We start from the raw sequence: 26091 nt of genomic DNA on the forward strand, positions 1-26091 counted from the left end.
GCTGGACGCTCAGCGGCATTCAGAGGGGTGCCACCTGGACGGGCTTCCCTCACCCTCCCCGCCTGCTTCACCGTTCGGCTTCCTCCACCCCGCCCAGAGCTGACCTTGGGAACTTGTTTAATGGGCTCGTCCTACCTTCAACCACGTGTGACTCTGCCAGCCCACCACCCAAAAGCCACAAATGCCCGATATCGGTTTCAGTGAAACAAAGGCTAAAAACGCCTTTCAGTTGTCTAGCAGGAATAAGACCATTGGGTTCCTTCTTGAGCACCAAGCACGGTGATACACACCTGTAACGCCAGAACTGAGGAGGTAGAGGCAGGAGGATCAGAAGTTCAAAGTCATCCTTGACTACGTAGTGACTTTGAGGCCAGTCTGGGCTACCCGAGGCCCTATTTAATAAATATGTAAGCGAAGAAACAAACAAACCAGTAAACAGCCTCTGGCCAGTCAGTGGATCTACGTTTTTTGGAAACAAATGATGGTGCAGTCAGCTCTGGTGGCAGGGAAACTAAATAGGTGAGGGCCATGACGGGAACAGTTTCTCTGAAACAACTTGGCATGGACACTCAGAGCCAAAAAATAAAAATAAAATAAAATAAAATAAAGCTAAGGAAATTAATTTCCCTTAACAAGTCCAAAGGTCATAGAGTAGAAAATTGGTCAGGAGTTAGCAGAACTAGTACATGAAAAACAAGCCAAAAAACAACAACAACAACAACAAACAAACAACAACAAAAAAAAAAAAACAAAAAAACAAGCCAGGGGCTGGAGAGATGGCTCAGAGGTTAAGAGCACTGGCTGTACTTCCAAGAGGTCCTGAGTTCAATTCCCAGCGAGATCTGGTGCCCTCTTCTAGCCTTCAGGCATACGTGTAGGCAGAATATTGTATTAATAAATAGTAATAATTTAAAGAAGACAAGCCAGAGTATAAGATGAGGCTGAGAATGAGCTGGACAACACGCCTACCCTCTCACATAGAAGGGTCACACTAAGAAAGACAGGGCTGGCTGGATTTCCGTAATATCACCCACAACAACTAAACCCGGATTTCTTAACTCGAGTCTATAGTCCCTCCATATTGTACACAGGATCTCATGCCTTTGTAGGTTATTCTGAAGTTGTTAAAAAGAATAGCACTAGAGGGTTGTCTAAGGGGTCTGAGAGTTGAATCTGATCTGGACTGAACACGATCTCCAAGGGATTTCTTCATTCTCATCCGAAGCCCCAGGGTAGCTAAGAATCTCAAGAGGCGGAATCGCCCTGACAGTACTGGGCCTGAGCTGATTGCTCTCCCCTCCGAGACACACACACACACACACTGTAGCAGAACCAGAAAGGACGTGGTAAACCGTGGAGGGCAGGCTCTGGCGGAGGGAGGAATTAAGAGAGAACCGGGAGGCTGGTATCCCTGGAAGACCGACTGACTCTCACGTGATGGCGAGGTTTGCTGCTTCTTCCTTCCCAGCCGGCCTCATCCTACTAGGAAAGTCAACGTCTTCCCCCACTCCCACTCGGGGTACAGGTGAATTTCGGGAAGATGTGCAAGCTGGGGCCACACCACTGCTTTTGTTCATCCAGGGTCGGGACTGCTCAGGAGCGCCGCCCGGCGCCAGGCTGTGAACAGAGCGAATACCCGACGCCAGCGCCGTTCGCCCCGCCCACAGCCCGCCCACAGCTGGGTGGAGCCGTAGCGCCGCCGTCTGGGGGCGGGGCCTGCGGCGCGCGGGTGTGACGCCAACGCGCGTTACGTCAGCACGCGCCCAGCTGGGAGGAGGCGCGAGCCGAGAAAGCTTGCTGCCACTAGCGCGGCGGTGTGTCCGCATGGCGATGTGGCGCGGCTCTGCGTGCGCCGGCTTCCTGGCGCTGGCCGTGGGCTGCGTGTTCCTGCTGGAGCCGGAGCTGCCGGGCTCTGCGCTGCGCTCGTTCTGGAGCTCGCTGCGGCTGGGGCCCGCGCCCGTCTTCCCGGGACCCGTGTCCCCCGAGGGCCGGCTGGTGGCTGCCTGGGACGCCCTCATCGTGCAGCCTGCCCGGCGCTGGCGCCGCGTGGCCGTGGGGTGAGTGCCTGCGGGGCCTGCGGCTCCGGGGTCCGCCCGGCACTCGGCGGGGTCCGCCCGGGACTCGGCGGGGTCCGCGTTGCCCTCCTGGCGACAGTGTCGGACGTGTGAGACGAGCCTTGCTCGTCATCGCTGCAGGGGCGCTCTGCTCAGGATTTCCTCTAGGCTGGCCCTGCTCTTCTGTCCGCGCAAAGCCGGCTCCTGCAGCCTCTCAGAACTCCAGCTCCGCCTGTCACCTGCATTTTTTAGGTTCCTTCATCATCCCGACTTCAGCCCTTCTCGACCAGCTATTCTCTGGCGGTCGTGCTTGAGCTTTACTATCTTTCTAGCACTCTTCCAAATGAACTTGAAGCTGTCTGTAGCTGTTGACATTATTTCTTTACGTCATCTAGTCTGAAGACCACTTTCCTAAAACTGCTCGTTTTCAAACTCAGCATTTTTTAAGGTTTCATTATCAGCTCTGCGCCTTTCCCGTTTAGCACTCCCTTCTCGAAACTACTTTTCTTCCCCATACCAAGTGACAGCCCGTATTTTTAAGGTTCTCTCAAACCACAGTGCCTCCTTTCTTTGTAAAACTCACAGAAATGTAATTATTTTTTTACACTAACCTTAGTCCCTCTCCCAATTTGACTTAATTTTCTTGTCATGACGTCAAGGGCAAGTTTTTGACATGTTTTTCTTTAGGTTGGATTTGTTGAGTTTGTTTGTTTCTTTTTAAATTAGGGCCTCCTTGGCTGGTTTGGAACGTAAGTAGACCCGCGAGGCCTCAGACTTAGATCTGCCTGCTCCTGCCTCCTGTGCTGCAAAAGCCCTGTGCAAAAATAAGCCTGTCAGGTACCCTCCTATTTTTGTTCGTATGTTGTGGATACGTGGAGTAAAGTAAAGCAAAATTGACCTAAATCAATGAAATAATCATGTTATTTACCCAATATTGTGTTAGCTTTAGAGACTACTCACGTGTTAGTTAGTTTTATATCCAAACACAGGTTTTTACTGTGTAGTTCCTACCTCTTTCAAAGTTCTTTTTTTTCTCTCTCTCTCTCTCTCTCTTTCTGTGTATGAGTGTTTTGCCATCGTGTCTGTCCATCCAGTGCCTGCTGAGGGCCTCCAATCCCCTGGGACTGGAATTATGGACAGTTTGGTGCTGTCATGGTGGTGCTGGGATTCAAACCTGGGTCGTCTGCAGGTGCTCCTAAACACTGAACCATTTCTCCAGCCTTTATTAGTCTTATTTAAAGATTTAAAACTTTTAAATTTACTTGTGTTGGTGGTAGGTGTGTACATGTGAGTGCAGGTCCTCTTGGAGGCCAGAAAAGGGTGTTGAGTTATGTGTGGTTGTGAGTTACCAAAACTGGTGCTAGGGAATGAACTCTGTCCTCTGGAGGAACAGCCCATGTTCTTAACTGCTGAGCCATCTCCAGCCCTTCTTATCTGAATTTGTTGTGTTTGACTTTTTTTTTTTTTTTTTAGTTTAGTTTAGTTTTTTAAATTATTTTTATTTATTTTTCTTCAAGACAGGGTTTCTCTGTGTAGCCCAGGCTCTCCTGGAACTCCCTGTGTAGACTAGGCTAGCCTCAAACTCAAAGATCTACCTGCTTCTACCTCCCAAGTTCTGGGATTGAAGGCATGGACTATCATGCCTGGCCTTATCAGATTCTTTTGTTTTGGAGACAGGGTCTCCCCATAGCCCTGGCTATCCTAGAATTCACATAGACCAGGCTGGCCTCGAACTCGCAGAGATCCGCCTGCCTCTGCCTCCTAAGTGCTGGGATTGAAGGTGTGCTCTACCAGCCCCAGGCTCTTACCAGATTCTTAGTCATCTTTCTTTGAGCTGTGTCAAGTGTATGCTGGGTTCAGAGGGTGTACATACGGAGGAAGCCAGGTTTCTGTTGCATTTGTTGGAAGCAGATTTGTTAATGTACTAATTGTGTTGGGCTGCCAGAACAGAGTAACTCAGACTATTTGCTTAAAACAACACAAAGTTTCTGGTGGCTCTAGAGACTGATAGTCCCAAATCAAGGTGCCAGAGTGGTGTCTAGGGAAGCTGATACCTGGGAATCTTTTCTTCCTACCTTGCAGCTAGCCACCTTCTCGTGTTCTCACCTGATATTTACTGTATAGTGCTCAGAGTGATGTCACTTCCTCCTACATGGAAGCCATGTTGGATTAGGGGCCAACTCTTCATCCATTTAACATCCATCCATTAAAGGCCCTAAGTCCAAATACAGTCACATTGGAGTTTGCGGTTTGTCTTAGTTACTTTTCTTTTTTGTTGTTTTTTGTTTGTTTGTTTGTTTTTGGAGACAAGGTTTCTCTGTGTAGCCCTCTGCTGCCCTGGACTTGCTTTGTAGACCAGGCTGGCCTCGAACTCTGCCTCTGCCTCCCTGGGTGCTGGGATTACAGCCGAATGCTACCGCACCAGCTTTAGTTACTTTTCTTTTGCCATAACAAAAAAACACAACTAAAGCAACTTAGAGAGGAAAGAGTTTGTTGGGGGCTTACAGAGGATGAGCCTATGACAGGGAATATGGCGGCAGGCATGATACTGCAGCAGTAGCTCAGAGTTTATTCAAGAGTGGAAGGCAGACTAGCTGGGGGTGGTGGCAAATGCTTTTCATCCCAACACTTGGGAGGCAGAGGCAGTCAGATTTCTGTGAGTTTGAGGCCAGCCTGATCTACAAAGCGAGTTCCAGGACAGCCAAGGCAACACAGAGAAACCCTGTCTCTGTAAAAACAACAACAAAATGAACAAAAAAAAACAGGCAGAGAGGTAGCTGAGAAGGGCATGGACTTTTGACACCTCAAAGCCCACCCCCCTATGATGCACCTCTTCCAACAAAGACACACCACCTAATCCTTCACAAACAATTCCACAAACTGGGGACCACACATTCTCATTCAAACCACCACAAGGTTTCCACATAGGAATTTGAGGTGAGGTAGGGGATACCATTGTTCATAACAGTGTGGAAAGTGCTATGTTCAGCTACTGATAAGAGCAAGGCAGTCCAGCTCTTCCAGAAAATTGCCAATTCTTCCCAGGATGGGATAGTAGAAAAAGTTCTGAGAAGATGATGTTCTGTTTTCTATTGCTATGTAGTAATAAGTCACCTCAAAACTTAGTAACTTAAAACAACCATATTTCATGATCTTCGTTAGTCTAAGATATGATTGGGTTCAGCTAAGCAGTTCTAGGTTAGAGTTGTGCACAGTTATAGTAGGATGGTGGCTGGAACTAGATTTAGCCTTAAGATTGATCAAGGCAAGAACTTCCACCGAGGTTTTCCACCTACGGAGGCATCTGTTATAGTTTGACACATTGATTCATTTCTCACTCAAAACACAAAATTTCGTGTGATTGGTAAGAAGGGTATATCTGGACGCCTTGGCCCCGGTAAAGAGGACATTGTGGTGCTCTGGTGAAGGGAATCAAGAACCCAAACCATTGCTGGCAGGTGAAACAACTTTATGAAGCAGTTAGTTCTAAGTATTACCGTCATCACAGATGATAAGCTGTCTTAAAGATAATGGTTCCCTCCCCATGGTCACACAGCCATTCGTGTTGGAAGTACCATATAAGACTGGTCCTACTTCTGCTTTCATGTTCAGCCCTCAGAGTTACCATAGTAAGGGACAGAGGAGCAGCTGGTACAGGAAGGTAAGCTGGGCTCCAGAGAACTGGACTGCATGTTCTTGTAGGATTTCAGATGAAGCGGCTTCTGAGAATGAGGCTGGAGTTGGGGCCAGGCTGCATGCTTTTGAGATGTCAGTGCTTAAGTGGAGCACACCTTGACTTTCTAGGAATGTGAGTCCTCCCCTGCTCCTGAATTGGTACCCATTGTTTACAGGATAAAAATGAAGCCCTCATCTTCACATTCATCCCAAATCTGCCCTGAGCTTTGCTCCCTTTCTCTGAACTCTCCGCTCTAGCTTAGCACTCTTGTTGTGTCCTAAGACAAGGTTAGTCAAGGAAAAGGGGAGGGAGGAGGGAGGAGGGAGGGAAGGTAAGACTTGGGTGGGAAGAGGAATGGGCCTACAACAAGGATGTAAAGTGAATTAAAAAAAAAAAAAAAGACAAGGTTAGTCGTTTCCCCACAGCTCTACTTGCTGTGCCCCCTTGCTAGGAATTTTCTCTAGATGAATCTAGGGTTGAATTAAGCTGCTCCAGTCTGTGGTGTTTAGAATATTAATCTCTGAGTAGCTTTTCTCAGCTGGAGCTGTGATGACTAATGACTAATTACTGATCTCAAACTATTTTCTAACTCGGGGTTAAGGTTAGGAACTGTTCCTTATCTGAATATGCCTGTCCCGACTTTTGTGCCTCAGAAAAGAGGCACCTGCCAGGGCCCAGCCTCCCCAGCCATTGACTCTCTTCAGCTGAATAGCTTGTGGTTATAATTAGTTGTTGTGATAAGTGAGGAAGAGAATGTTAAAGCCAGAAGGAAGCTTAGGAAACCTTTTACAGAGGCTGCAGTGCAGGGAAGTGATAAGCGCTATCCTGCCTCTGAGGTACTTCAGCTCAGGCGGAAGAGCCCCATCCCCGAGCCTCTGCTGACAGGCCAGAAAGCTAGGTGCCTTCCCTGACCCAAACCTTAGGGACACATTTGGTATCTTTGACTTGTTTGTTCCGTAATTGTTCATGTGTGTTTTCTCCATGTTACACAACCATTTATGCGTTTTGAAATTTGCTCTCCTGTTAAGGGAGTGAGCGTAATTTGTGCTCTACTTTGTTTTTTCCATTTCCCCTGCGCAGCAAAGCTTAGGCAATGAGCTTGTTGATGTTGAGCGAGGCTGTTAAAGCCAGAGGGAAAGTCTTTCACTGGTGAAAAGATGTGACAAGGACACAATAATTAGCTTGGTGTCTGCCCATAAGTAGATGGTCACTAACTTTTTTTTTGTGTGTGTGTGTGGTTTCGATGATGGTTTCACACTGTAGTCTATCTAGGCTGGCCTGTCTCAGTCTCAGTCTTGGAATTACAGGCATGAGCCAAACACACCTGGTGATTTTTATTATTTATTATTATTATTATTCTGAAACAAGGTCTTGTTATGAGGCTCTCTAATTTCATACAGCTAATCAGGTGGTGCTGCACTGGTTTCTCAGCCCTTTGAAGCTGTGTGCTGTGTTCTGTGTTCTGTGAACACTGTCAAGGACTGAGCTGCTACAAGGCCACAGGCATGCACAAGTCTTCAAAGCCACACTCAGTTCGAAGATGCAGCTTCAGCTCAGAGTATTCCATAGTTAGTTCGTTATGATCAATGTCCTCAAAGATGTCTTTAGAGGGAAAAGGGAAGCTCCCTTTTGACGAGAACTTTATTTTACACCTTAAAACATACATTGATTTACTAAATCTTTACTGTAAGTTAACTTGTACTGTTGCCATTTTATAAACAAGGAAACTGAGATTCAGAAATTAAAGTGACTTGCATCCAGACAGCATAGCTATACCAGCATCTTTTCATGAATGCATTTTGGTTACCATGATACTGTTCTGAGTGCTGAATACCTGTCTTCTCAGTTTGTAATTGGCAATAAAAGTTTGGCGGGCTCTTGAAAAGAGTTCTAGTGTATATGTCCAGATAAAAATCATTCTTTAGCTATATGAGTTTTGTTTTATTGCTCTGGTGTCAAACCTATACTACCTAATTGCTGTGTGAATGCTGTTCTCCAGAGCTGGTCTCTATAGCTAAATTCAGACCCCTCCACCCCACTCCCCATTTCAGCTTCCTTTCCTCTTCTCTGTCCTTCCAGAGTTAATGCCTGTGTGGATGTGGTGATCTCTGGCGTGAAGCTCCTGCAGGCACTTGGCCTCAGTCCTGGGATTGGAAGAGATCATGCTGTTCTACACTCGAAAAGTGATCTGGAAGAAGCCTTCGTCCACTTCATGGAGAAGGGAGCCGCTGCTGAGCGCTTCTTCAGTGATAAGAAGACCTTCCATGACATCGCCCAGGCTGCATCTGAGTTCCCAGAAGCCCAGGTCTGTCCCACTCCCCAGTGCTACAAGCTATGTTAAGAGTACAGAGTGGGTATGCGGGTGGGAGAGAGCCATTTTACAGGGGTCTTAGAAGCAGCTTTCTTTTCCACTGTATGATGAGATGGTGATCCAATTCTGTGGGGTTTGCCCTTTTTGTAAAATTTTGTGTTGGTCACATCTTTTACTGTTTTTACTCAGATTTGTGTTCTGGGTCACTCATTATCTACTACCCCTCTTACTCACCCCCCCCCCCCCCATTTTTTTTTTACTAGGCTTAACAGTTGGAAAAATGTCTACTCCTGGTTAGGTTATAATTTTTTTTTTTTTTTTTTTTTTTTTTTTAATGTATAGTTCGCAATTGGCTTTGGTTTTTAGAGACTGAGTTTCTCTGTGTTACGCCCCTGGCTGTCCTGGAACACAGTGGTAAACAAGGCTGGCCTTGAACTCACAGAGATCCTCCTGTCTCTGTCTCCTGAGTGCTGGGATTAAAGGCACCACCACCTTAGGGTGTTTGCAGAGTGGCTCATGCTCCGTGAGAAGGGCTGTCCTGTGTTTATAAACTGTTAGCAGCCTCTCGATTGGCCCACTGAGTACAAGGCTCTATTCCCCACTCGTGATGGCCAAAATATCTCAGACACTCTCCTGTACTTCCTGTAGTAAAGGGAGAAAGGCAAAATCACTGTTTGGAATCTGCTGGCCTAGATTGGTAGTTCTCAGGCTGGAGCATGTGTTGGAATGGGGGCGGGGGTAAAATAAAATTTTGGCTCTGATTTCTCTCATTCCAGCACCTCTAGGCCCCACATAATTCCTTCCTTATGTATAAAAGGACCTTCCTCTTATACAAAACAAAGGTCTTGGGGTAATTTAGGGCCTATAGTTGTAGCTAGGGAGGTTGTTAATGCATTTTTAATGGGTACCAATCACAGGCAAACCTTGGTGACCACTTTGACTTTGATGACTTCTGAGGTTTAAATCTTTTGTCCCTAACATTGAGAAAAGAATATGTTTATGTACTGAACAACGTTTAGGAGAATGAAATAGATATATGTTCCTTTAAGGAATCATAGTGTTTGGGAAAAGGTCCAGTCATATCTTTCATGTTTTCTATTGTCTGTTTTAGCTGCCTGGAAGCTCAGGCTAAATTTTATCTAATTCAAACAACCATACTAATTTTCATATTTTTTTCTCTTCATCCCTCCTTATTATTCCTTGTCTGTTTTTGTTTTGCTTGAGACAGGGTCTCTTTATGTAACTCTGGCTGTACAGTAAGAGCTTTGTAGACTAGGCTGGCCTAGAATTCACATAGATAAGCCTGCTTCTGCCTCCCAAGTGCTTGGACTAAAGGCATGAACTGCCACGCCTGGCTTTGTTTTTATTAACTTGATTTGTGCCCTTTGTTGTCAAGTCACCTCAAAGCATGTTGGTGGAGCTAGCCTGGTGGTGGATGCCCGTGATCCCTGCCAAGGGAAGACGTTCAGGGCCAGCCTCAGATACATTTGAGACTAGTCTGAGCTACGTGAAACTATGTCTCAAAAATCCAGGAAGAAAAAGAAGATATGCTGTGGGGACGTTAGGTGCTCAGTAAGAGCACTGACACCTCTTTCAGAAAACTAGGGATCAGGTCTCAGTACCACATGAAGGCTCGAGGTTTCAGTGCCCTCTTCTGGCCTCCTCCAGTACTGCAAACATGTGGTGTACAGACATATAGGCAAAACACCTGTAAACATAAAATAAAAACAAATCTCAAAGAAAAGTAGAGAATTTGGCAGTAGAAATGGGCTGTATGTTTAACCTTAGAAATGATTAAGCTTGGGTGTGCACTTGTTCGATTTCTAACCTTAACTGTCTTACAGCACTATGTAGGAGGAAATGCAGCATTAATTGGACAGAGGTTTGCCGCCAGCGCAGACTTAAAGGTAGGGCACATTTCCAAATTAAAATGTGTCTTTCAACTATTATTTCCTTAATGTCAAGAGCAAAAGTGGGTCTTGGGTCCTTAATCCAGTCTGTGGGTCCCTGGGTATCTGGTTAGAAAGCTGTGTTGTATCAGTGGATAAAGCAGGAACTAGGCTGTTTGAGTATGTACCATGTGCAGGCTGATTCTTCAGCAGTGCTGTAAGGCTAGTTCATTCTGCTATGGATGGGAAGTGAGAGGCCCAGAGATGTTCACACTAATACAGACAGAAGCTTGTATTCCATGTGGACAGCCTGACTTGAGAGCCCATGGTATGGTGAATGTGTAATGGCTAAAAGCACACGAACTCTGGAGTCAGGCTGAGATAGGAGATTACTATGAGTGATAAGAGAAAATGGAGTTGCCTGTGTTGGTGAGCCTGGATGTAAAGTGCTAAAACATGGAAGCTGTCAGGTGTAGTGACCCCAGAGACAGAGGCAAGTGTGTAGAAGTATTTCTTCAAGTCTTAAACCTTTGATTTAAGGAGATGTCCCCTTTTTATTTTTATTTTTTTGAGACAGGGTTTCTCTGTGTAGCCTTGGCTGTCCTGAACTCGATCTCTATAGCCAGGTGTGGTGGCGCGCATCTGTAATCCTAAGAGGCAGGAAAGTCACAGGTTCTGGGCCAGGTTGGAGTACATAGCAAAACTCTGATTCAAACAAACCTCCCAAGTGAATGAACATTAATTATTTGTATGTGATATGTGTAAAGTAAAATGTGGGTAGGTAGAGGGATAGATGCAGGGGGGAGCCATTGTGGCAGGGTTGCTATTGTACTGTAAAACAAAGCTTAAACTAGAGCTTCCAAAAGAGGGGAAACAGATTTACCAAAGCTGATTTCAGTGTAATACCAATAACCTCCAACTGCCCGCCCCCTCTACTCTTTGCAAAAGAAAACTACTCATTCAGGTGCTACTTTTTTTAACCATTCATATGGCCTCTCCTGGGGGCAGCATTTGTTTTGTCTTTGGAGAGGTTTAGGATCAGTCTGATTGGAAGATATGATAATAAACAAACCTGGCTTTGAGAGGAGAAAAGACATGTTTCTTGCTCTGTCCTGACAACAGTCTAATGATTTTTTGATTTTTGTAATTAAGTCCAGAGAGGCTAAATGGGGTTTCCACTGTCACCTAAGCTAGAAAATGGCAGAGCTACAATTCAAACACTACCTTCCTACACTGCTCTCTTGGTAACTGAGTTTAACTTGCCCAGCTGCATCCTAGTATTCCCTAGAACTACCAGAAATTAAGAACTAGATTTTCTAGGGTAGAGACAGGAGCTAACGCATGCATAGTTCTTACTATAGCCAGGCATTGTTTGATACACAGACACACACACACACACACACTCACTCACTCATTTAATCCTCACAGGGCCTTTAAGGGAAGTTCTTTTATTATCCCCCTTGGACGTAGGACAGTGAGGTGCTCAAGGTGACACTGCCTACTGTTAAGCAGACCTGATTAGAGCTGCAGCAAGTCTAGCTGTAGAACTGTACCCTGTTTCTTAGAAGTTGACTTGGGAATCTAATAAAGGCAAGTTAGTGCAACAGTAAAAGTGAGGTCAGGTGGCGGGAGAGAGCAGTGCCCTTAAAAAGGCATTTGTGAGGATTGGGGATCTAGCTCAGTGGTTCAGTACTGCGCATGTCTGTCTGTCTCTGAGTGTAATAATGCCATTATATAGTAGAATTAGTTGAGATATATTTCCTCCTCCTTTAGGGTTTTCTGTTGTTGTTCTTTGAGGGTGGGGGGGGTGGTGTTTGCACATGTACCTCATGCCACAATTCACTTCTGGTGGTCAGAAAAATGGTCCTCAGAATTGGGTGTCTCCCTCCACCATGTGGGTTCTGGGGATCGAATTAGGCTGCAACAAGTATCTTAACTGCTGAGCCATTTTGCCTGCCTCACATCAAGTTTGTGAAAAGAATTTATATGAATTTTGATATTTATTATACCCTCCTAAATGTTTGTAGAATTCACTATGCCCTGGACCTCGTGTTTTCAGTTAGAAAGGTTACTATTATTGGGTAAAAACTTTCTATTATCTCTGATTTCTTAAGACGTGCCCTTTACTAGCCCATTGATGGACCAGAGGTATGCTGGTTGGTTCCTACATACTTGAGAGTTTTCTACATGTCCTTCTCCTACTAATTTCTACTTTTATTGTATTCTGTTGCCTTCCTGGTGACTAACCCAGCAGGAGAAATCTCTTTATCATGCTACTTATTGCTACTATTGGGTGAGCCCGATTTTTTTCTTTCTTTCTTCTTCTTTTTACACACATGGTCCTTTGTTGAGTGGCCATTGAAAGAATGCAAAGGGCTATGATTTTCTGGGCTGTTCTGTCTTTGTCTAAGAACTTAGGAACAAGTTGATAAATCTGTATCCTGTGTCACTTCCTGTCTTGTTCTAGTTCCTCTCCAGCCAAGCTGTGAACATCTACTGTTAACTCTGGTATAGATGCTCAATTCTCAAAGCTGCACAAAGTCAAAGTTACCACTGTCTGTACTCCGGCCTTTGCTCAGTTAGTGTGTTGGTGTGTTATATATCTTTTTATAGCCTTGTGTTTATAGCCTATTTCCAATTCATATTTAATGAGTTTCTTGTAGCTAGTATATAGTGGGACTTGCTTTTTTTCCAGTTTCATAATCTCTCCATTAAGGTGGGTGTGGTAGTTTGAATACAATGGCCCCTATTGGCTCACATATGCCAATACTGAGTCACCAGGGAATGGAAGTGTTTGGGAAGAATTAGGAGGTGTGGCCTTGTTGAAATAATTGAGGCCTTGAGGAGGTGTCAAAGGCCCAGTCTGTCTGCCTCCTGTGGATCAGCATGTGGAGCCCTCAGCTACTGCTCTAGCACCATGCCTGCTGCTTTCCACCATGCCGACGATGAGCTATCTCTAAGACTGTAGGCAAGCCCCCAGTGAAATACTCTTCCTTTATAGGAGCTGCTTTGGTCATGGTGTCTCCTTGCAACAATAGATCAGTACCTAAGACAGTGAGGTATGTAGATCATCTACATTTAATGTTGCTGTTGACAAATTGGGTTAAATTTAAATAGGACATCTTGCCATTTGTTGGTGTTGGTCCTATTTTTTTTTTTAAAATTAGGGGTAATTTTCTTTTTTCCTTTCTTTTTTTTTTAAGATTTATTAATTTTATTATGTAAACGATGTTCTGCCTGATGTTCACCTGCATGCCAGAAGAGGGCGCCAGATCTCATTATAGGTGGGTGTGAGCCACCATGTGGTTGCTGGGAATTGAACTCAGGACCTCGGGAAGAGCCTGAGCCATCTCTTCAGCTTGTCCTATCTTTTTTTTTTTTTTTTTATTAATTACACTTTATTCATTTTGTATCCCCCCATAAGCCCCTCTCTCCTCCCCTCCTGCTCCCATCCTCCCTCCCGTTTCTGCATGCATGCCCCTCCCCAAGTCCACTAATAGAGGAGGTTACATCAGAAGAAGAAGAAAACAGGAAACAACCTAGAAACCTGCTACAGAGGGCCTCTGAAAGCCTGAAAAAGAAAACAGGAAACAAACTAGGAACCTACCACAGAGGGCCTCTGAAAGCCTCTGCCCTGCAGACTATCAAAGCAGATGCTGAGCCTGATGGCCAGTTGTCCTATCTTTTAATCTTCTTCTTTTACTGTTTTTTATTCTTTTATATTCTGTTACATTTAACTTTTATCTTTTGTGACTTGTTAGCTATAATTTTTGGCTTTACTATTTCAGCAGTTGCTTTGAGGTTTATATTGAAGTTTTTGTAATGTGTGTGGGTGTTTTGCTTTCATGTATATCTGTACATCACATATGTGCAGTGTGTATTACACATATGTCCAGTGACCATGGAAGCCAGAAGGGGGCATCATTTCTCCTGAAACTGGAGTTGCAGATGGCTGATAGCTGCCATGTGGGTGCTGGGAATTGGGCCCAGGTCCTCTGGGAGAGCAGCCAGTGCTCCTAACCATCATGCCGTCTCTCTGGCCCTATATTTCTTTATCACAGTTGTGTGAATCTTTCCCTGGGAGACAAACAAATGTCTGTTGTGCAGAGAGGGCAACCACCAGCAGACCAAAGTGAGGAATACACTCAGGTCTAGCCTGCAAAACCAATGAGCTTAATTAGTGCTGCTTTTAAGAGTGGAGAGCACGGGGGAGGGGCAGAGCAGACCGTGTGAGTTTGGGGCCTAATGAATCTTCTTCCCCAGTGAAGGTCTTTAATGGGCACAGTATCTATACAGGTGACACAGCTGCTTAAAGTTCAAAAGAACAATGACAGCGTCATTCCTGGAAAACAGCATTTCACAATTTGTTACAACCATGTGTTAGAAACGTTAGGAAAAAAGCAGAATGACAGGTTCCTGGGAAGGAGCTGACACATGAGCACCTTCGCGAAGGCCGTTATAGGAGGGGGTAGAAGCAGTGAGCACCTGCGTGGGGAGAGCTGCCTTGTGGGTCATGATGGGGCGAGGGGTGCCGAGAGAGCTTGCAGGTCTCTCAGAAATGGGATTTCTGACTGACAGCTTTTTTGGGAAGTGTGACTTAGTCTATATAGAAGCCAGAAACTGGGTAAAACTGTAACTTTTCTAGTAATTGCAGGAGCAGTGTCTGGGCTGGCTTTGCTGCTGAGACAGGAGTATTCCGTCAGTCTCAGCAGGAGCCTGTGAGTTCTCTGTTCTTTCGGATGACCATACCTCACAAGCACACGTCCATGCTCTAGCATACTTCCTATAAGGACTTCAAACTTACCCCCCCATGCTATATTTTGTAATATACTAGATTTTAGTAATTACTTCCTTTTAAAATAGTTTTTTTACATTTTGCTTATTTATATATGTAGATATATTTTCTTTGTTTGGAGTTAGGGTTTCACTCTAGCCCTGAGTGGCCTGGAACTCATTATGTAAACCAGGTTGGCTTTGAACTCAGAGACTCACCTGCCCCTGCCTCTGGAATGTTGGGATTAAAGGCATGTATCGCCACGCCCAGTTTATATATTGTTTATACATTCACTTCGTGTCTGTGTGTGGGTGTGCCTGTGCCACAGCATGCACGTGGGTATTTACAGAAGTCAGAGGGCAATTGGAGGAAGTCATTTCTCTTCTGCCATACCCCAGGGATTGGACCCCGGTCATCAGGCTCGGTGGCAAGTGCCTCTGCGCCCTGAGCCATCTCGGGGTGTACTGTTACTGCTACACCTGTTTTACTCAGGGTTAGGGCCCTCCACTGTGCTGTTTGTGTCTCCCTTTATCTTTATCTTGTAAGTGGCTGTGTCTCTAGAGTTAGCACTTCCGTTGCTCCTCGTTTCTGTTCTTGATCCACATTTCCACCTCCTCTTGTTGCTGTTCCGCCTGAAGGACTTCCTTTTATTAACAACATTCCTTTGATGCAGATCTGCTAGTGAGTCATAAATCTTTCCAGATTTTGAAGGTCTTTTGAAGCCCTTTTGTGCAAGGATGTATTTGTAGGGCTCAATAGGTTCATTTGGACGTTGTATGAATCACTATACTCTGCCTAATGTCCAAGTGCTTTGAAACCGTCACTTCCTGTATTTGACCTATGTTTTGTTGTTTTAGGCATGTGTCTCTTACTATCTCAGAATTAAAAGTCTAGGCAAGAATTAGGGGAAGGAAAGAAAGTGGCAGGACTCCGAATTTTCAGAAATACCAAGAGGCTCATTTCATATGGAAAGCAGGGAGGGAGTACATTTTTACTTGGAAGCCAAAGAGTCTCTTTGTGCAAAACAAGTACAAGGTAAGGAGTTCATTTGCCAATGAAGATGGCTTTGAAGTGTCTGAGTAAGATGTCTCAATACGAACCAAAGTTAATGCTTTCTAGAGACTTTTTTCAAAATCTTTCTTCATGTTTTGAGTCTATTAGCCTGGCCTTGAGGGGTGTGACAGAAATTGCACTGGACTGTGGTCCAGCCAGGATAGGAAGGGGCTTCCAGAGCTAACAGCAGGTGGCTGGGGAGGGGGCGGAAGGCAGGAGAATGGGCAGTTTCAGGTTGAAGACAAAGGGTGTAGAAAAGCTGCAGAGCTTGGCCCCTAAACGTGAAGGGTATGTGGTCAGGCAACAGTTAAGCATAGTGGGAGAGTGCGATCTCAGATTAAGTCGTTGGCCATTGAAGTCTGGTGCAAAGCAGTCGCCCTTTTTCCCCCTTCTGTGTAAAAATTCCAAGGAAGTATTTTTATCTGGCAGCTTTGAGCAAACACTCCATGTCTTTTTGCTTACACAGAATACAAGGTAGTTTTTAAATGCTGTGTAGGAGCCTCACGCAGTATGCGTTCTTGCCATCCCAGCCACCCAGGAGGCTAAGGCAGGCAGAGGGTGAGCGTGAGGCCAGCCTAGACTACTTAGCTGGCCTACCATCTCAGGAAAAGAAACATACCCACCCCACTCCTGATAACAGAGTGTGTTTGTATGTGTATGTGTGCACGCACGCATGTCTCCTTGGCTACCATGTAACAAAATAAACTATTAAAACAAAAATTTGCTTTCTCAGTTTTGGAGGTTTGAAGGTCTAAGATGAAGGTTTCATGGAGGTGTAAGGGCTTTTTGCTGACTTATGGGTGGCCAACTGTGTTCAGTTTGCGTTTTTGTAGGTGTACAGGTCTTTCTCTCCTAGGTCCACTTGACTAAGGCCATATTTTAGTCATCTCTTCATAAAGGCTGTAGCTCCAGCAGCATCACACTAGGGTTTTAGGCCTTTAGTATCTGGACTTGAGGGAGACACACTGATTTTGTACCTGAGTGTGGGCCACAGAAGTTGCATAGATACTGAACAACTAGGACTTCGTCATTCTGCAAAACTAGGTACAGTGAGGTCATACCTTAGAGGCCTAAGCCCTGGTAATGAAGAGCCCCAGTATCACAAACTTCCAAAACAAGAGGTTTTGAGGGTCAGTTGGAGTCTGCTATCTTGCTGGTTACTGTTGGAGGCTGCATGATAGGAACTGATCTCCCGGGAGAGTGACTTGATGTTACTTATCTTATTATCTAGGTTCTTCTTTGTGGTCCAATTGGTCCAAAGCTGCATGAACTTCTTGACGACAATGTGTTTGTTCCACCAGAGTCACTGCAGGAAGTGGATGAGTTCCACCTTATTTTAGAGTACCTGGCAGGTAAGGAAGGTGGGGTGTGGGTGGGGGGAGTTCCTGAGTACTGGTGGGATGGTGCTCAGGTCAGTCGTGCAGGGTGGGACTGTGCCAAAAGTCTCTGTCAATAGCAGTCCCCTGTTTGGGCTCCTGGACCAGAGATTTTCCAGCCCACTGGCCTAAGGAGCTGGTAGTGGCCATTGTCTCCATGTAGGGTGCCAGAGTACAATAGCAATGAAGGCAGTGTGCTCCCACGGGGATGGATCTGCGGGAAGAGGCTCTCTCTTGGTTAAAGTGAAAATGTATTCTGCCTATGCTTATAATGCAGTTTTCCCTTTATTACCAAGAGCTAAGAAGGCAGTAAACGCTTGCTCAGCTCTCCCGGATTCTGCCTGAGACTTTTCAGACACAGCCCTTCCAGGTTGCTTGCGATTGGTGCCAGGCAATTGGTCTGGTGAGCTTTCATGGGAGCACTTCATTTTTTTCCTGGAGGTGGAATGTAGCATTATTTATATTTCTTCCTGTTACATAATATTCCAGTACTTACGAATACAAAATAACAATCCCAGAGGATTTTATGTTACAAGAAAGGCAGGCTGACTCAGTACCTGGGCACAAGGGATTTTGTGTGTTTCTTGCTATGTCTTCTCCTGTGCTCAAGAACTCTTTAGTTTCTGAGTCAACCCATCATTCACGTTAAAGGACTGGGCATCCACACAGTAGTGGGCACCCTTACAGCAGTACTTAGTGCTCTTCAGTGAGTCACTTCAGTGACAGGGACCCACACCTAGAGTAAGTAATGGTCACGTGAGGTACAGTAGATGCTTCTTGAAAAGTACCCCTTTCCGCAAGAACACAAAAGGGATTGGTTGTTTTCAAGTTCTCTCTGGTACATACTAGAAACAGTTGGGGGCTTATGGAGGGCAGATCTAAAATTAGAAGCAGATTGTTTTACTAGGAAATCGACCTTTCATAATACACAAACTTTGAGTTGCTGATTCCGTTTCCCCAAATGGGAAGTGGGAGTGACACTTTTATCACTAAACATGGTGTCGGGGAGGAACTTGGGAGCCGGTTTAGAGCTTGTGGCCTGCTTTGGGACCACTGCCTGGAATGTTCTAGATAGCTGAGGTGTTTGTCTGGGGCCTGCTCCTGCGCCTTCTGTAGGCACCCATGCCTGCGTGGGCACTTTACAATTAATTTCTCGTGGTGAATTGGGAGTGGAGACAGGACTGGCTGTCTCAAAAGGAGAGTCTCTGTCCTTCGCTTGATAAGCCTCACATTTCTGTTCTTTTGGATGCCTTGTTTTGTTGGGTTTTTTGTTTTGTTTTGTTTTTTTCCCTTAGTCAAAGCAGTGGCCTTTTGTTACCCTCACTTGAAGCTGCACTGCCACGGGCTCCAGGAAGAAACAGTCAGATGACAGCAGCCCTTAGGGCAGCTTCAACAGAGGCTCTTCTGTAGCCTAGATTGGTAAATTCCAAGCGCATTTTGTCAACTTTTTTTGTTTCTCCTCTTCTCTCTCTTACCAGAGCACCCCAGAAAACCTCACTTTTAGCTTTGGTCTGGGAATCAAGTGAGTCACTGCAGAGGTTTCACTTAGTTGATAATTGAGAGAAGAAATTGCTTACAGAAATTAATACAGAGTTTTGTGATGAAAGGAGCGCTAGCTGCTATTACTGGCTGAGCTCCATCATCTCAGGCTACTCCATCAGTCCTGTGTCTTGTGGAAATAGTTCTGTGCATTCTCTTTCCTCTTGCCTTGCAGAAGCTTGTTTACTTTTGCCTCATCGTTCCTTGAAGAACTCAGTTGAGTTGCTTTTAACCTGTGTGGTTCTTTTCCCCTAGGCTAAGCTTTGTGGTTCTTCTAGCACTGTCAGAAAGTATGGCATTTCTACCATTGTGCAGTCTTGATTGCACAAGTGTTGGATTTTTTTGTCCTTGTGGTCTAAATTTAGGTCATCTGTCTACTTTCTTGTTCTCTTGTTCTTTGCTAATTCATTCTTGTGGCTGTGGCAAGTGTGCTGTGAGGCAGTGGGATGTGATGAGGGAGGCACAGACTTGCCTGCCCTCAGCTCAGTGGCTGTAGATGGATACCTAGCAGGTCAGTGCAGAACCATGCCAGGTCCCAATAGGGCACGTTAATGGTTCTGCCAAGGAAGTAAGGGCACCTTCATATGGGTGGAGCAGCAGGACAAATTTAGGGAAGAAGAGCACTTTAGTTTACCACTGAACAGTCACCAATCCTAAGCAGTTCTGCAAGGAAATGCTCAGAACAGCTAAATAAGTCTTAGACCATAAGCTCAGAGCCTCCAGGGGACAGCCAGAAGAGGTGAGGCAGCGAGGCTCGGGTCTTTGGCCCGTTTGGCTTCCAGCTAGGTGAAAACTGCTCAGGGTGCAGCCCATGGGAGGGCAGCCTGGCCTTTCTGCTGGATGTGCTGGTATGCTGTGTATGCTGATAGGTCCTTGTGTGCTGGTATGGGCCAGTCATGTGCTCTGCACGCTTGAGTTCAGCAAGCAGCAGAGCTTCTGGGAAGCGGAGGACCTTTCAAAGGCACAGGACTCACCCTACGTGTCTGTTTCTGCATTGAATGGGTTTAGCTTTTGATTTGTTTTTTAGCTACTGTGGTCCCACCGTGGATGTAGCACCCTTGCTGACTTTACACCTGTGTAGGGGTCTGCGTGGCCACAGGCCGGACTGCTCAAAGCCAGGGCTCCTGTGAGGTACCTTCAAGTGCCTTGCAGCTGGAAGACTGAAAGCTTCTTCCTTTTCTTCCCATTGTGTTGACTGGGTTTCTCTAGGGGAGGAGTGGGGCCCGTTTAAAGCTCCCCATGCCAACCGGTTCATCTTCTCTCACGACCTCTCCAACGGGGCCATGAATATGCTGGAGGTGTTTGTGTCTAGCCTGGAGGAGTTCCAGCCTGACCTGGTGGTCCTCTCTGGATTGCACATGATGGAGGGACAAAGCAAGGAGTTCCAGAGGAAGAGGCTCTTGGAGGTAATAGCTCTGCTACAGATCCACAGGTCTCAGCTGGTGTTCTCCTTCAGGCTCCTGCCACCGAGCCTCAAGCTGATGCTGCCTTGCCTTAGGCTCTGCTCAGTCAAGGTAGCAGCAGTAGGGCAATTGAGGAGATCTTGCCTGAGCCTTTACATCCTATGTTTAACTGAGTGTGGCTGCAAGCTGTAGGCTTTGTAGCTATGTCCTGTGTTTTCTGTTCCATCTCACTTCACATCAGCTATGCCGTGCTTCCTGCAGGTCTGTATACAGTGGGGCCAACTGCTCAATGTAGATATCAGGACTAGGAGACAACATAAACAGACAGGAGCAGTTCTGCGTCCTCTGAGTGTGTAGCCCTGGTGGCTCCCTACAGAGTAGAGGTTTTCTACCGGGAAAAGCAGCTGTTAGCCACAGAGGAGGTGGGACGTGCACTGCTTGTAAATTCATGAGGGTGCAAAGGGTGTTTTGAGTACGTCTGAGCTGCTCAGAACCTAATCTTGCCTTCCCTGCTGCCTGACTTCCATCCTAATGACACTGCTTCCTCTCCGTAGGTTGTCACCTCCATTTCTGACATTCCCACGGGTATTCCAATCCACCTAGAGCTGGCCAGTATGACCAACAGGGAGCTCATGAGCAGCATTGTGCAGCAGGTAACCACACGGCTGTTCCCAGGCCACCTCTGGCCCTGGGGGCCTCTAAAAGAAATCCCTCTCTCCCAGAAGACAAGGTGCTTGGGCAGGTTTACTGACTGACATGTGGGCATTGCATCCCTCAGATCTGAGTACAGGGGAGCCGGACAGATCTAGGAATGTTCAGGATAATGTTTCCACTGGGTTAGGACTGTGGCAGTGTAACCGATAGGCCTGACCACATTTCTTCATTTGGAGTGAGGATGTTGAAGTGAAGGGTGGGCTTTTTGTTGTTGTGTTTTTGTTTTTGCAAATTTCAGGACAAAACCTGAAAGCCCAACTCAGCTTTCAATTAGACACAAACTTTGGGTGACCATGACTCCCCAGTGCTAGGTATCTGAGATCACCTCCCTTTAGACAGCAGGGATGATGTGGGTAAGTCCCAGTGAGCCAGACCTGAACACAGGCTTTTCACACCTGGGCTGGCATGTCAGCTGGCTACTCATTAGCTTAATAAGCTTTGGTAATACATGAACCTATACCTGGAGAGTGTGAAGATACAGGCTAAGAGCTCCTTTGTCCAGCTCTTCTGCTCCCTCCCCGCACCTGCCCTCAGAAATCTCGTCAGCTTCACGTGTAGTTCCAGTGTTATTTTGTGCGTGGATAGGAAAACATGGAGTGGAGCAGGAAGCGTGTGTGCTGCCCCCCATGAGCCCTCTGTCTGCAGAGGCCAAAGGCACAGGGAAGAGCCTCCAGGGTCGCCCTCTGCCTTTAATGACACATAACAAGACTGGGCCTGTAGGGCACTGAGCAGCTGCAACTTCCCAGGTGGCCACGGAGCTGGAGACAGAAGAGGTTTAACACCTGAGATTGACTTCAAAGACAGGGGCCTGATAAGGAGGACCTTTAGTCACTGGCTATGTCCTAATGCTCAGGGAGCTAGGTTGTGCCCATCAAAGAGACCTGTCGTTATTTTTGTTAGCAGGTCTTTCCCGCAGTGACTTCCCTTGGGCTGAATGAACAGGAGCTGCTGTTTCTCAGCCAGTCGGCATCTGGACCCCATGCTTCTCTCTCCTCCTGGGATGGTGTTCCTGACGTGGGCATGGTCAGTGACATCCTCTTCTGGATCTTGAAAGAACATGGGAGAAGTAAAAGCAGATCCTCAGATCTCACCAGGATCCATTTTCACACGCTGGTCTACCACATCCTGGCAACTGTGGACGGACACTGGGCCAACCAGCTTGCAGCTGTAGCTGCGGGAGCTCGAGTGGCTGGGACGCAAGCCTGTGCCACTGAAACCATAGATGCCAGCCGAGTATCTCTAAGGGCACCTCAGGAGTTTATGACATCTCATTCGGAGTCCGGCTCCAAGATTGTATTAAACCCAAATAAGCCCGTGGTGGAGTGGTACAGGGAGGGAATAACCTTCCACTTCACACCTGTATTGGTATGTAAAGACCCCGTTCGAACTGTGGGCCTTGGTGACGCCATTTCAGCTGAAGGCCTCTTCTACTCAGAAGTACACCCTGATTAGGAGGGCTTTAGATGGTTGTATGAGGAATGAAAACCACCATCTTAAGAATTCCAGGAAGAACATAGTTTGGGAAATAGGCTTGTGGGTGTCAGACAGTTCCTAGGTCTAATTGGAAGACAGCCAAAGAAATCATAGCAGATTAAACTGTACAGATACATTCCAGCCTGTTGGCAATTACATAAAAACACTTCAGGTTTAATTGAAACTTCGCTATCTACTAATGACTGGATTTTTGTTCTTATGTTGTTACAAAGGCTCAAACCTCCATTCCTGAATCCCCAGTAGATGTTCCATAAGGTATGGTGTGACACACTTGACCCTGGGGAGCTCGTCCAGCCACAGAAAGCACTTCTTTCCTGGCCCACTAGAGAAGGGGAGTCTCTCCCCACAAGCCTGACCACTCAGAAAATCTGGAGGAGGCAGTCATAAGGAGGCTTACGCTTCTGGCAGAATCAAGTTTTTTCATTCACTGTTAACAGTGACAGTTGTTTGATACGTGTATCTTCCCAGCCTCCTGCTCTCAAGACACTGGTCAGAGGCACCAGAAAGGACAGAACAAGTCCTGTGCTTTATGGTCTCAGGCTGGACATGCTTGGGGATCCTTGGGCCACCTGATCACTCTGCTTGGAAGAACCATGCCTTCCTGCCCCCAGCTCTGTCTGTACATGGGGCTGACTGGGAAAGGCCCCGTGGCCTGGGCTCAGCCTCGCTGCTCAGCCCCGGAAGTGCTTTCTGTAGCAGAAGACTGGCACTCGTTCCTTCTGAGCCTGGAAGAGATGTGCTTTACAGCTGGAATGTGCTTCTGTTTAGAGCGCATCATGAGTTTTGTGTTTGCTTTGACGCGTCCTCATAAGAGCCCCAGGATCATGAATGTGTCATGTTGTATATTTATTTTTTTAATAAATCAAGATTTCTGTGTGCTTTTAAAAATATTAAAACAATTTACCTTTCTGGGATCCTAAGTCTAATTGATTCTGTTCTCACCTCACTCTGGACAGAGCTTGTGATTTGCATAGCACTTGGTTGCTGAAGCATTTGTTCTTTGTTCCTTGCCATCGGGTTAGGCTTCCCTCAAGCTGAGCCCCAGAAGTAGGCCTGTCAGGCCTTACAGTCTCAGAAGCTACTGCTATGGGGCTTCCTTGAAGGTGGCACACAGCCACTTCAAAGAACTAAAATCTCTCTAGTCCAAAGTGCAAGATGTCTGCCCAAGGACAAGGACCACTCACACCAGCTCCTCCTGGAATGGCAGATCTTGCCTCTGATTTGGGTAAGAAGGAAAATCTTAACTCTTTTTCAGAGAAAACTGAAGCCTACACAATTATGCCTCTTGAAATTGAAAACGAATATTAAGGATAATGTTGGCTGCCTCTAAGCAGGCTCAGTTAAAATTAGTTTTCTGGGTGGCAGAAACAGGCAAACCTCAGAGTTTGAGGCCAGCCTGGTTGGTCTACAGAATGAATTCCAGGCCATTCAGGACTACACAGTGAGACTCTGTCTCAAAAAATGTTCCTACACTTTTCCTTTTCAGGTGGGCTGACCTCGGTGCTGAGGTTACAGGTGTGCACGCCAGGGTTTCAGCCTATTAGGAAAGCCAGAGTGAGAAGAGAGAACTTTCTTAAAGCCAAGGTTTGTAAACTGTGTTCTTTTACTTTACATTATTTGTTCAGCTCCTCCCTGAGTATAGGCTCAAATACTGTCCTGGTGTTGCTGGTGACGCTAGTGAAGACTACGAGGAGAAGGGAGGTGAGCGCCTGCCTTGGCCAGTGACTTCACGCTTGCTTTCCCTTGAGAATTATTTGCAGGGCAAGCTGTGGCAGCAAGTCAAGTGTTTGTCAACAGATGGGCCTTGGACTCAACCGATGCTGGATTCGATTCAGGAGGCTGGAGAGCACGCACTGCACAGTCATAAGGACCCCATGCACCTATGTTGTCAAACACACAAGTTAAATTTAAAAAGAAAAGTTGGTCAATTTTGTAATGAGCAAAATGTACCAGGTTGTATGTTGGAAGATAGTAACTGGGCCAGGTGGTAGTGGCACAAGCCTTTAATCCCAGTGCCTGGGAGGCGGAGGCGGGGGATCTCGAGGCCAGCCTGGTCTACAGAGCAAGTTCCAGGACAGCCAGGACTGTTACACAAAGAAACCCTGTCTCGAAAAACAAAGCAAAACAAAACAAAAAACACAACAGAACAGGTAAAAACCGCATTGCAGAGAATGAGTGCACGCAGACCTGTTTGGAGAATGATGCCTTTCTGAAAGAAGCTGGGCGAGCGTGGATGGGCCTCAGCAGGGGTGACTGTGGCCTCCACTGGAGGCTGTGCCCACTTCTGACGAAGAGTTCACACAGGGCTAATGAGGAGACAAAGGCTTTGAAAAATCCCCCAGCCAGTTACAGGTGTCTTGGAAACTGTACATTCCCTATTGCAGTCACTTGAAAAACTGCACCACCACGAGGAGGAGGGACGACGCCACTAAAAGCAGGTAACCCTTACCATTTAGTCTGCATTGTAGTCTCTACAGCATTTGAAGCCATTTGGAAGCTGTTGTAATCCAGCTTTCTCTTTTGTTGTATTTTAGGTCAACGTATGTGTATCACTCGGTAAGCCTTAGCAGATGTGTTTCCATCACCAGGTAAATCCTCCTTGCCTCCCCCATATCATCCCTAACCTTGACCCTGAGTCAACTTTTTTTTTTTTTTCTTTCTCTATAACAAGTAGCTTTGCCTGTTCTGGGGTTTATCATGAAACTCCGCTGCCTGGTCCTCCATAAAGCTGCACACTGAGCCTGCTCTAGAGTCATCCATGTCTCACAGAGCTCTATATTTCATGGCTGCTGAGTACATACAGGCTACTTTCAGGTAAATAAGCTCTCACCAACAAGAGCTTGAACAGGTTCTTCTCAGATGAAAACCTGTAAGACCAGAATAACCAGCCAAAGACCCTTCTGGAAATGGCTAGACCGCTTTATGCTCCTAATGACAGTTTTGGACTGTTCTGATTCTATCTTGTTCTTGCCAATAGCGGGAGTTCTCAGTGTTCTGAGCCATTTTAGTGAATACTGACTGTTGTTTCCACTGTGACAAACGTTAAGTACCTTACCTTTTCAGCGCTCATTGACCACTATTATACTTTCTTTGTAAAGTTGTCCTAGTTGGGTGTTTGGTTTGGCCTGACGTTTGTTTTCCTTATTATTAAGCTATAAGAGTTTTTCATGATTTCAGATATGATAAGGTCTTTGCCAGGTCTGTTGCTACAAGCTGTAGCTTGATGCTCACACTAAGGTCCTAACAGTTGTATACCCTGATACACATCACCCATGCAGCCTCAGGTTTTTTTGGAGCTTTATAGCCTCAGCGTTTACAGTTAGGTCTGTAATGCAGTTTAATTCCTATGCGTAGTGTTAACCGGAGGACAGATTTAAATCTGTCCTCATTTCATATACATACATACATATATACTATATCTACATATATGTATACTATAGCATATATACTATACTTTAATACCAGCACTTGGGAGGCAAAGGAAGATGGATCTCTGTGAGTTTAAGGCCAGCCTGGTTTACATAGCGATTTCCAGGACAACCAGGGCTACACACACAGAAAAAACCTGTCTTGGAAAAAACAGCAACATAACATAGTTTTGAAATATGCACATTGTAGAACGGCTAGATTTCCAGAAGACATCATCAAGGTCATGCAGTGTGTGGGCATTTCAAACTGGCTCTTTTTCGCTTACTACTATGCATATACTTTCTCAGCTTGATAGCTTTTTTGCACTTTTCCTTTTGTCTGGCTCTACTGAAGTCTGTTTAGCCATGTTGCAATATTTTTGATCACATTGTGAACCCCA

The 26091-nt window shown here is 46.0% G+C and overlaps 1 protein-coding gene across 2 annotated transcripts; it reads left to right on the forward strand.

Annotated features, from left to right (window-relative positions):
* Positions 1-1743: 1743 nt before the first annotated feature.
* Adpgk (ADP dependent glucokinase) lies at positions 1744-23197 on the forward strand. 2 transcript variants are annotated; one of them, XM_021638816.2, is made up of 7 exons: positions 1744-2057; positions 7810-8035; positions 9886-9948; positions 16989-17109; positions 19882-20078; positions 20630-20728; positions 21690-23197. In XM_021638816.2, exons 1-7 carry the CDS (start codon positions 1825-1827, stop codon positions 22239-22241), a joined length of 1491 nt encoding a protein of 496 aa, XP_021494491.1. In that variant the 5' UTR covers positions 1744-1824; the 3' UTR covers positions 22242-23197. The 2 variants fall into 2 exon arrangements, with proteins under 2 accessions (XP_021494491.1, XP_021494492.1); XM_021638817.2 differs by having other exon boundaries at positions 21693-23197.
* Positions 23198-26091: the final 2894 nt, after the last annotated feature.

This window comes from Meriones unguiculatus, chromosome 1 (assembly GCF_030254825.1).
Source record: "Meriones unguiculatus strain TT.TT164.6M chromosome 1, Bangor_MerUng_6.1, whole genome shotgun sequence".
Classification (NCBI taxonomy): domain Eukaryota; kingdom Metazoa; phylum Chordata; class Mammalia; order Rodentia; family Muridae; genus Meriones; species Meriones unguiculatus.

Coding starts and splice junctions, on each gene's coding strand:
- Adpgk (XM_021638816.2), top strand. CDS start 1,825: ATGGCGATGTGGCGCGGCTCTGCGTGCGCCGGCTTCCTGGCGCTGGCC. Junction 17,110..19,881: donor TATTTTAGAGTACCTGGCAG/GTAAGGAAGGTG, acceptor GGGTTTCTCTAG/GGGAGGAGTGGGGCCCGTTT. Junction 20,079..20,629: donor AGAGGAAGAGGCTCTTGGAG/GTAATAGCTCTG, acceptor TCCTCTCCGTAG/GTTGTCACCTCCATTTCTGA.